Genomic DNA, 12433 nt, shown 5'->3' on the forward strand with positions numbered 1-12433 from the left:
AAGACATCTTGCTTCAATAAACGCGTTAGGCTGAAGAAGCATTAGAAGATGTCTTACTTCAACAGACGTGTTAGTCTAAAGAAACGCTAGAAGACATCTTGCTTAAACTGACGTGTTAGTCTAAAGAAGCGCTGGAAAACGTCTTGCTTCAACAGACGTGTCAGTTTGAAGAAGCGCTAGAAGTCGTCTTGCTTCAACAGACGGGTTAGTCTGAAGAAGCGCGAGAAGACATCTTGCTTCAACAAACGAGTTAGTCTAAAGAAGTGCGAGCAGTCGTCTCTCTTCATTAGACGTCTCAATCTGAAGAAGCGCCAACAAACGTTTTACTTTAGTAGCCGTCTAAAGAAGAGTCAGTTTATCCTAACTCATCAATAGCGTCCGTTATCAGTAGTCTGCCAAGATAGCTTAACACGCTATAACTGTTTAAGTGCCACGCACTCCAATATTCCACTAGCCCGTCTTGTACCTTTCAGTACATCACGATCCAACGATTATTCTGCAATACAATTCGGTATGCCACAATTCAACGAATATATTCTCATGTACGATCTCGTACACCTGGCTTACATCCAACGGATAACTGACACGTATCCAAGAGAAATATTCGACCGTTGCTATATTTCAATATAAATAGGAATCAAAGTACAACAGTGAACCTCTCGATTATTCTACAATTGCATAAATTAAGAATCACCAAGCGTTGTGATTACTCTTGCTCTAAGTCTATTCTGGAATTCATCTACTATTCTACCTGAGTGTATTTTCAGTATTGTAAGTTGAACAGAACTGTGTCTGTTCAACAGAGTGTTAGCTAGAAGTTCAGAAATAGGTAGTTGTTAAGTCTTGTGTGTCTGACTGGGTTTGTGTAGTTTCTATACAAATCAAAGCCTTTTAGTGAAAAATCTTCTGGAAACAGAAGAATGAGTGACGTAAGATTTTTATCTCCGAACATCCATAAAACTCCTTGTATTATTTCATTTCTGCATCTTCCAATCGTTTATCTGTCGCTTCAAATCGAGTAAACATTTCCGCACTTTAATCCGTTCAAGAGAGCTTGCAAAGATTTGTGAAAAATATAAACAGATTTTCATCTCTAATAAGATTAAAATCGAATTAAAAGTTATAAGTAGTACAACAATACTCAACCCCCTATTATTGTTGTACCCGATCCTAACATAAAGCAATAACCAAATTCAAATAAGTTTTTAAGATCGAAAAGGGTCATGATCTAGTGTATTCGAAAATAAGAAAAAAGTTACAACTAACACCACAACCTTTCGATCAAAGCAAGGCCATCATCCATCGGACGTTAACCCACTGCGTCTCAACGGATCAACAAACGGAAGGCTAATGCCTAAGGCCTAGAACGCCCAACACTAATGAAACAGAGATAGAATGCCCAGGCCACGTCTTAATGCGTGCTTTTCATGGTTAGTCTTCTTCCTTGAGACGGATAAGGATGGCATCTATTTGAAAATGGTCAATCCTTATCTTCGCCAAATCTCAACCAAATCGAATGACTCAAAAAGCCAAATGACTGACATAGCCTAGTGATCATTTCGCCTACAATCCTAGGCAAAATCATTGCCTAAACGATTGATTTCGGCTACACAAGAAGGGAATTAATTTTGTTTGAAATTCAGCCAACTTTGGCCTTCTACCGACCTAAAATGAAGAACAAGGACATAACCCCAAGTTATCAATCAAACTTCAATATTATCCTGCCATTAAAATTAAAATTAAAATTTAAATTATTTGAAAATTGGATTTTTATTCTCAAGATCATTGAATCCACAAACCTTCTAACACATTTCATATGATGTTAATAATATTTTTATGTCAATCCCCAAGAAAATAAAAAGTTTTTGCCCAATTCTAAAATGTTCAAATGAAGCTTCAAATATTAGATTTGAAAACAGTCAAAAATATGTAATTAGTTATGGTTTTATGGATAAATTTGACTCCAATGAACTTAATAAAGCTATTGGTAAACTTTGAATCACGAAATAAGGTCTCTATGACCAAAACTCGATTTTTCAGCAGGTTTATATCAGATCTCCAATGACCAAATTCCCGACCGAACACTTCAAAAACATGATTAATAGGTTCTAATTGAGAAGACGAACATCCCCATGTCTTTAGAATCGTGATCAAGGCCTTCTAGTCAAAGACCAAAACCTATTACAGTAGAAACTCTATAAAATAATACACTTGGGACGACCAAAATTTATTAATTAAAAGAGTTATTAATTAATCGATAAATTAATAATTATTAATTTATATATTAATTAATATTTTATTAATTTATAGTAAATTACTTAGTTCACAAAAATATTTAAGCTTCCACTTAATTATTGTATACAATGCATGTACTGTATATCAAATTAATGACCCAATTTGAAAGAAACCTTCAATCTCCCACCTTATTATGCTTCTTGTGTTCAATGTATCACTTTATGGACATTAAAAATATTTTTTATATAAACAAGATCAAAATATTGTAGGTTAATACAAACAAATCATACACACAACATGGCTTCCCATCTTAAAGGTGTGAAAAAAACAACAATGACAGACGAGATTCGAAGAGAATTATGCAAACACAACAAGGATAATCCAAGTCTCACTCAAAAGCAATTACAAGAATGAGTTCATAGTAACTATGGTTTGCAGGTAAGTCAAGCGACAATATCGAATACATTTAAGCGGTCTTTAGAGTATCTCTCACTTGTTCCCAAAAGAGGCAATGTTAAACGACATAAACCGGCAAAATTTCCCGACCTAGAAAAATCTCTCTATGAATGAATTCTTCAATATCAAGAACATGTGAATATGACAGGTGAACTAATCATCGAGAAGGCGAAAAAGTTCATGAAAGATGTGTATCTAGTGGATGCTCCAGACTTTACTTTTTCTATTGGTTGGCTTGGAAAGTTCAAAGCAAGATATGGAATTAAAAATTTTCGGTATTTCGGAGAGAGTAGATCTGTTGAAATGGAGGGCATGGAGGACAAATTAAAATGCTTAAGAGACAAAGTTGATGAGTTTGAAATGACAAACATCTTTAATATGGATGAAACATGTTTGTTTTTTTTTTATTAATGTAATCAACCCTCTATTTTTTTATATTTTGTACTTTAGTGATGTAATTATTTACATATTTTGATCTTAAACAGGTTTGTTTTTTAGACTTCAACTGGATCATTCCCTTGCAACAATGCAGCTTGAAGGGAAAAAACAAGACAAGGAAAGACTAATTGTTGCTATTTGCTGTAATGAGGACGGTTCGGAAAAACTTCCTTTATGGATTATTGGGAAATATGCTAAACCAAGGTGCTTGAAAATGTAAACTTGAACAGTCTGAACTGTGAGTACCGTGCTAACAAATGAGCTTGGATGACTGATGTGTTATTTGAAGAATATGTTCGCCAACTTAATAAAAAAATGGTTGGAAGAAAAATTCTCTTGATTGTGGATAATTGCCCTGCTCATCCAAAAATTATTGAAGAATTACGAAATGTTGAATTATTTTTTTTGCCACCAAACACAACTTCAAAAATTCAACTTTATGACGCGGGGATTATACGAACTTTTAAGATGCATTATCGTCGTCGATTTTATAGAAGTCTTTTGGAGGGTTATGAATTAGGGGTTCTAAATCCAGCAAAAATAAATGTGTTAGATGCAATGAATCTTGCAATTTCAGCATGGACTATGGATGTTCGTGGAAATACAATTGCGAACTGTTTTCGTCATTATAAACTTCGAGCAACCGATAACGTGACTTTTGAGTACTCAGATGAAGGTGGTGAAAGTGAAAGCACTTAAGAACTCCAGAATTTGATCAAAGATTTGTTATTTAAGTTATTATCCGGTTTGTTATTTCAGAATTTGAATTTATTTGTTTGAAATCTATCATGTTATGATTGATATTAATTTCCATTACTTTTTTCATAATCTTCGACATTAATAGAATGTATTTTCATTTATTTAATATTTTAAAATATAAAATTTAATTATAGGACTAAAATGTGGAAAATAATAAGTAAAACGTAAGAAATTATTATTTTGTAAATTAAAATTTTGTAAAATAGAGACCGTTATTTAATCGGTACAAATAAAATAGCGTGAGAGTCTTTTTTTTCAAAGTATTACTAAATATTAAACTTAACAAAAAAAAAAAAAAACTAAATTACATTTATATACGTCATATTCTTGATTTTATTTAAAAAAATAATTAAGTGTCGACTCTTTAATTATAAGGTTGACTATTAATTTTATTTTATAAATTAAATTCATCAATCACTTGTCCCTTGTTTATTTAAGAAGGGGGTAAGTTATTTAATTTTGATAATTAACTTAAAAATAATTATAATTGATTAGCTCAAAATTAAGATTTAGCTAAAAATCACCACCCACCACGGTCCTTTTCCAGCGCTTACAATATGGTAATTAAAACAATTCATCTTAAACTTAACATAAAATTCACACAATTACACTTGCAATTCAAAATGTTGATTTAAAGTCATATAAACATTTCTATCTTTTATTGAAGTTTTAATTTCTTTCTATAAATGAAAATAGTTTAATATTTTGTTTAGTGCACAATTAAGTTTTTATTCATATAACATCTACAAATAAAACAAACTTGTAAAACAATTTAACATTAACTCGACAAAAATAATTTTGAAAAGACTCATTATCGAACCCCAAAAACAATTTAATCACCAAAATATTTAATATTTTTAACTTATAATAATTTATAAGATAATTATGAAAAACAATATATCAAGAACTTTGATATAAATTCAACATACTAACTATCATATGAAAATAAAAATTAATATAAAAATACAAAAAACATAAATAATAATTCACACATATTTATAAAAATATATATATTCATCACATAATGATTGTTTAATACAATATTTAGTATAATGTGAAATTTATAAAATAAACTTAAATGCACTTATTTAAAAAATAAATAAAGTTTTACTATAAAAAAAATAGACAAATATTATAAAATATTTAAATAAAAAATATATATATATATTATTTAATATTTTTCTTAAAATTTCTCATTTTAATAAATTTAAAACACATTTTTCAATAATTTTAAAAATTAACATTTTTAGTTAAATATATTTTATTTTATGTTTTTACTTTAAATATTTTATATAAAGAAAAATTATACATTTGTTTAGGTTTTTAAATTTAGTTTTTATTAAAAAAAAATCTTTTTATTTTTCTGAAATTTAAATTATTAATATTGTTTTTTTAACATAGGTAACTATCATTCTTCCCATTTCCAATTAAAACATTCATTTTTTAACGAAAAATACTATTATAAGTTATGACATTAATTTTAAATTAAAATATTGTAAATTAAAAATAATCATATGATATTTGTTCTTTTAGGAAAAATACTATTATAACTTTATAGTTATGATATTCATTTTTAATTAAAATATTGTAAATTAGAAATAATCATATGATATTTGTTCTTTTATGAACAACTCTAGCCACTTAAGTTAGGTTATAGATAAAATATAAATTATTAAATATATATTAGTATTTTATTTAAATAATTAAAAAGTCATGATACATATTAAATTTTTATTATAAAACATTTTATTAAGTTTTTAAAAAATAATCTTTAATAATGATTAGTATTTTATAAAAACAATTAATATAATATATAAAATAAATTTAAAAAGCAATTCATGATATTTTGAATGTCATTCCATTCCGGAGCTTTTTTAAATGGTATACAATTGATGAATATTTTCTTTTTCAATTTATAATGTTATTGTTTAATAAAAAAAATATTATGTATACATTAAAAAGAAAAATTAAAATAGTAAATATATTTTAAAATAAAAATAAATAAAATATATATTTATTTCATAATAGTAACTTTTAAAATGATTGAGGGATATCTTTAAAACTTGTGTATCAAAATCAAACATAATACTTTAAAAATAATATAAAAATTAACATAAAAAAAAGTTAAAAGAAAAATATTAGTTATCTTAATCAAATTTTCATCTCATCTTATTTCTTTTACTTAAAAACATTTAAAAATTGGTCTATCATATTACGATAAATTGTGATCACTTATTGTATTGCCTTTTTAATATGATTAATGCCATTAAAATGTAAATTTTGGGAGACATTTTAAAGAGCATAACCAATAAGAAAGTAAAATATGCAAATAATTTTATAAAGTTTAAATAGAAAAAGTTAAAAGTGTGTCACCCACTTCTAATTTTTCTTTTTGTAGCAATTAGACATCTAGACAAAAAAAAAAATTTGATATAACCTAGCATTAAACAAAACAAAAAGATTGATTATATAGTAAAATATATAAATTATTAATAATTGATAAGTTTATTTTATTTTATTTTGCCTATTACACGAATAACTAGAGGGAAATTCAAACAATAGGCTTACATGCATGGAGAAGAAAAATATAAAAAGTTGGATAATTAGAAGATTAACCCGAAAAATGAAAACATAGATAGAGAGCTTAATATATTTTTGTTAATTTCGTCACACAACTACTTCCCTTTTAAATATCCAACTAAAAGGAAAGGTTATTGGTGTTCTTGATCTGGATTCTGCTCTTTCAGCTAATCTTCTAAACCTTGGCCCTAACCCACAAACAAATTCTTGAGCTTCCCTTCCTTCACTAGTAAGCCCCCAAAGCTTCTCCACCTCCCATTTCTTCACCAAAAACTCCAATATATCAGCATAGTCCTTAGCAGTGTACACACCTAATCGTTGAGCCACAGCAGAGAAGCGGTTAAAGAGTTCTTCGTCGTGCCCATCGTACATCAAATGAGCAGGCATCGTGATTTTCTTCTTCATCATGGCAGCGAAAGCCAAGATTGTTTCGTCTGGATCAATCTCGAACAACTTTCCCACTATCTTAGTGTATGCGGTTTCGTGTCGCTTTTCATCTGACGATATAAAACCGCATATTTTAGCTAGGTTTGTATCACCATACCCATGGGCTAACTTGGCTGTGTTGGAATGAGATATAAAGGTGGCCCTTTCTTGGAATGATGTGTAAATAAATCCTAAGTAAGGGTTGTTCTCCGTTTGAATATCCTTGTATGACATCATTAATATAAAAATAAGATTAATAATCTTAATTAAATTGTTGGACATTGCACATTGATTTTCTTTTATTTTCTTGGATCAAGATTTGTTTTTCTTTATTTCTGATATCCATTTTAATCAATCTTTCAAAAAAATTATATAGAATTTATTCATTTGAAAACTTTCACTATTCACGAAAACTCTCTTAAATTTATAAGACATTTTTAGTAAAATATGAAACCTTAATATTATGTTAAATAAATTTTATTTGAATATTTGGAAATATGTATAAATCATACTTACCATTCCAGAGCCGATAAGATACTGAACAGTCTCCTCGACACTCTTCATATCGACACGGCCGGAGAGGTAAAGATACTTGTGGAGAAGATCTCCATGTCGGTTCTCCTCAGCTGACCATGCCCTAATCCAGACGGCCCATGGGTTTTGGCTTGAACCGGTGTCATCGCGTATACCTTCGTAGCCATTGAGCATGGATTGGTAAGTGGGGAGAGCCTCTTCAGTGATCATATCACCAACCAAAACCACGAAATATTCATCGGGAATCTCCCGAGCCAGCTGTCTAAGATCATAGACTTGGTCTAGGAAATCATCCGACGAAGGTTGGGGCAAGAGGTCTTGAGGTTGCCAAGATGTTTCAACCGGTTTGAGGAGGGTTAGGACATTGGTCTTAGCCCAACTCTCCATAGATTTGAAGATTTCTTTCTTATGGGGTGGAAATGGCATCGAATAGGTTATACCCCCGCTGAGAGATTTATGCACGTCCATCCGGGCCCTGTATTTTAACTTATTTAGAAAGTTACATAACAAATTATGTAAAATTGATGAAATTAGGGTTATGAGGAAAAAGATGGCAATTACAACTAACATTCATTATAGAGATTATGAGGTTCATTACTTACTTGATATTGAAGCTGGGGGGGCAATTTCCTTCAAATTGACGACATTTAAGATTAGATTTTGCTGAAGATTCTCCAAATGAACCACTAATAATTTCATGGTTGAAGTATCTGCAAGTAATGAGATCCATAATTTTTTCTCACTAGATATTGAAATATAATCTCTCTATATATTTATAGGCTTTAGATGGTGGTGGTTGTAGTTTTTATAATTGTTACAAAAAAACTCAAACAAACTTGCTTAAGACTTGTCAATGTGAAGATAATGAATAGAATTGATTTATAGTATTTTAAATTTTAGTAAATAATGAATAGAATTGAGCTTTCATTCAATTATAAATTTATGACATGAATATATTGTTGAAAATTGGAATGGTGGACAACTGAGACAAGAATGCATTTATTGAAGTTGGTAAGGTAAAATTTGAGATTTTCAAAATTCAGTTTTAATACTGAAATAATATTTATAAATTATATATATATATATATATATATATATATATAATACTTATAATAAAATAAATAATGACTAATAAAATTATAAATAATTATGTTTTAATTTTTATTTTAAAAATTATGTTCACGCATGGATCACGAAATACTTAGCAAAATTAAATGATTATAAAATAATCAACCAATTTTAATAAATTTATTTAACATATTTTAGTTTTTTAAGATTTGATGTTAATTTAATTATAAAAATATAATTTTTAAAAATCAAATCAAAAAGTTAATTATACTGTAATATATTCAATTCATAGTATTCTATTTTACGAGATATGAAACTTTTCATTATAAAATATTTTTTTCTTTTATAATAGACCCAATGAAATCTAATATTTTGTCAAGGTACAAATAGAAAATATAATAAAATGTAAAGCATAAGAGTCCACAACTCAAAAGATAATAAGAACAACTTCGAAACTAAAATTCTTTTGTAACATGATACAAGTATATTCTGGGAATGCCCGTCTTCAAATTTTATCTATCCTTTTATATTCTAGTGATTAAACTTATAATTCCAACATTCTTTTCTCCTTTTTATCAATTAATTATATATAATAATTATAATAATAAATATAATTATTACATACCAAACTAAACTTGTCATCTATAAGTATAATTATACCTAACTATGTCATATTATTCATACCAAATATCTAGAAAATTAATTACCAATTTGTAAACCAAACCAAGATTAATTAACTTCAACTTTAAACAGCCAATGTGTATACATATATATTTAATATAACTAGCATGGATGAAATGCACGGATAAGGATATAAAAAAAAATATTACTTATATAATAATATTTTAAATAAAAAAATTAAGTTTATTCCAAATTTAATATTTACATATATTTTTAAATTTATCGAGTATATATATAATTTGAAAAACATCTAAAAGAAAGATGTAAGACATACCGATAATCATATAAATTGAAAACATCCATTAGTTTCGTAATTTAGAAAATAAAATTATCAAACATTAAATTTTGTATCAAATTATATAAAATTCTACTACGAATAAAAAAAAAATATGTGGTAATAAAATTGTGTATAGAGTTTCTTAATTTGTTTTTTTAAATAATAAATTATAATAATAAATAATTGGACAGATCTTTAAAAATAATTAAATTAATATAATCATTAAATAAAAAATTATCATATAATATCTTAATTTGTTTTTTAAGATAATAAAATATTAAAAATTATTTTAAATTAATATATATATATAATTAAATAAATAAAATATGTGGTAATAAAAATTTATTTTATCCAGTGTCTTAATTTATTTTTTTATAATAATAAATAAGTCACTAATACATTTCTCCATAAATTTAAAATTTAACATATTTAATCAAATATATTTTTAACGTTTTTAATTTAAATATTTTTAATATTTTGTTTTACAGTATTTATTATTATTTTTAACAAATATTTTTTAATTTATTTTATTTCAGTGTTTTTAAATTAATAATATATGAAATATATTGATATTTTTCTTTTTAAATTTATAGTCAATTCTAAAATATTATTTCAAGTATATAATATCTTATTTTATTTTTTATAATAATAAATAAATTAAAAATAATTTATCGATCGTTTTAAAACTTAAGATATTTAGTTAAATATATTTTTAAATTTTTTTAGTTTATATATTTTTTAAAATATATATATATATATATATATATATATATATATGAATATTATAAATTAAAATAATAAATATTTATTATATTTTTATGGATTTTTATATGTATATATAATTAATAATTTTAATACTAAAAAGGAATAAAAAAATACATTATTGAAATCTCTCACCCATATATATTATAAAATTTAACTTTCAATAATGCATTATTAACCTTAACCATTCTCAATTCCCACCATACTTAATCATTCGATGATTACGCCTTTTGGCATAGTCTTTGGCTTTGACTCACCGACCATGGAAAAACTTTGTGGTATTTAAGGGTGCATTTTTAAACATTCGATTACACATTTTGGCATGATCTTAGGCTCTAAATCACCATCCGTGGACGAACCCTTAAGTTTCTCATTAATGTTTGTTTTACTCAAACCAGCATTCTCAACATTCGATTACACCTTTCGGTATGATATTACGCCTTAAATCATCCTTTGTGGGCAAACCTTTAAATTTTCTCAACAATGTTTACTTTACTCAAGCAGACAATCCCTCAGTGTACGAATCCTTAGGTTTTTATCTCCAATATTTGCGTTACTCAAGTTGATATTCCCTCGGTGGACGAACCCTTAGGTTTCTCACTAATGTTTGAGTTACTCAAAAACCGACATTCTCGCATCCACTTCATACCCTTAGGTTTTTATCTCCAATGTTTGCGTTACTTAAGTTGACATTCCCTCTGTGGACGAACCCTTGGGTTTCTCACTAATGTTTGAGTTATTCAAAAACCGACATTCTCGCATCCACTTCATCTAGCAACGTTCGCGCACTCACATATAATAATTATTTTTAAAGGGATTCAAACATTGGTCTTAAGTATAAATGTTAACACTTTAACCGCTAGACAACTTATAATTTTAGTATAAATCAAATCTAAAATTTTTGATATAAAATATTTGATTATGATTTTGGCATTTCAAGTTATTAAAAATAAGTTTTTTATTTGATAAAATTAATTATATATGTCTTTTAAATATTTCAAACATTGTGTATGGCTCACAGGAGTATTTTCCAAAGTCAATAAATAATGAAATGATTTTAATTTGTGTAATAATTTGTTACAACAAATCTAACTAATAAATTTTGCAAAAATTATATTCAAATAAATTTTACGTTTTTAATTTTATCTAAATTTACCATCATTTTTTTCTAATCACATTTTATTAATCTCTTTTAATTTTTAATTTTCTCACTTTTTATCTCAATTTTTTTAAAAGAAATATTTAATCATCAATTCATTATATATATTATTAAATTTTAATAATAAGAATGATAATTATAACCTACCAAACTAATTAAATACAGTATACCTAACTATGTCATTATTCATACCAAACAAAAATTAATTATTAGATCTTTTATATAATATATAGATAATATATATATATATATATATATATATATATTATTTATTTTTATGTATATTTATATAAAATAAAGTTTAAAATAATTTATATAATAAATATATATATATAATTTATATATATTATCTTTAATTAATTTATATATAATATTTATATAATATATATTTTAAAAAATAATTTGAGGATTAAAAGTAATGGAGTAGTTAGAAGGTTACCAATACTTTTAACCTTCAAATTATTTTTTAAAATATATATTCTATAAATTATATAAATTTGTTTATATATAATTAATGATTAAAGATAATACATATAATTTAATTTTAAACTTTATTTTATATATATATATATATATAAATAAAAAAAAAGTAAATAATATATATAAGACATTTAATAATTATATAAATATAAAAATTAATAATAATATATATATATATAATATTATATATAAGTGATTTAATAATTATATAAATATAAAAATTAATAATAATATATATATATATAATATTATATATAAGTGATTTAATAATTATATATATAAATATAAAAAATAAGATTAAAGATAATATATATAAAAAAAATATTTTAAGTTTAAGTCGTTACTTTTAACCAAAAAGTTGACGGAAGACCATTGGTGACCTTTCTAAAAGTTGAAGGGGTGATTTGTTTCAAAAATTAATTTAAGAGCTAAAAGTGAGTGATCAGAGTAATTTGAGGGCCGCACAAGTAATTTGCCCTTATATATATAGATTAGTTAGTTAAAAATTTATCAAATTTGTTGTTAAATTTAAAATATAAAGTTTTATTAGCCTAGTTTGTTAAAAAATTCTATTTGTT

General features: G+C 25.7%; 1 protein-coding gene and 1 pseudogene across 1 annotated transcript; one reads left to right on the plus strand and one right to left on the minus strand.

The window, feature by feature from the left end:
• The first annotated feature begins 2341 nt into the window (after positions 1-2341).
• Positions 2342-3828, plus strand: LOC124925731 (annotated as a pseudogene).
• A 2719-nt stretch (positions 3829-6547) lies between these two features.
• On the minus strand, positions 6548-7860 carry LOC124922514 (stearoyl-[acyl-carrier-protein] 9-desaturase, chloroplastic-like). Its single transcript, XM_047463246.1, has 2 exons — positions 7411-7860; positions 6548-7116 (listed from the first exon to the last, which is right to left on the minus strand). The coding sequence occupies exons 1-2, from the start codon at positions 7852-7854 to the stop codon at positions 6556-6558; spliced, it is 1005 nt and encodes a 334-aa protein (XP_047319202.1). The 5' UTR covers positions 7855-7860; the 3' UTR covers positions 6548-6555.
• Positions 7861-12433: the final 4573 nt, after the last annotated feature.

This window comes from Impatiens glandulifera, chromosome 1 (assembly GCF_907164915.1).
Source record: "Impatiens glandulifera chromosome 1, dImpGla2.1, whole genome shotgun sequence".
Classification (NCBI taxonomy): Eukaryota; Viridiplantae; Streptophyta; class Magnoliopsida; order Ericales; family Balsaminaceae; genus Impatiens; species Impatiens glandulifera.

What these genes read in the sequence shown, in the direction of transcription:
- LOC124922514 (XM_047463246.1), bottom strand. Translation starts at nt 7,854, where the DNA reads ATGCCATTTCCACCCCATAAGAAAGAAATCTTCAAATCTATGGAGAGT. An exon ending in ATCTTATCGGCTCTGGAATG is followed by an intron (nt 7,117 to 7,410) that starts GTAAGTATGATT and finishes ATGTCATACAAG; the next exon opens with GATATTCAAACGGAGAACAA.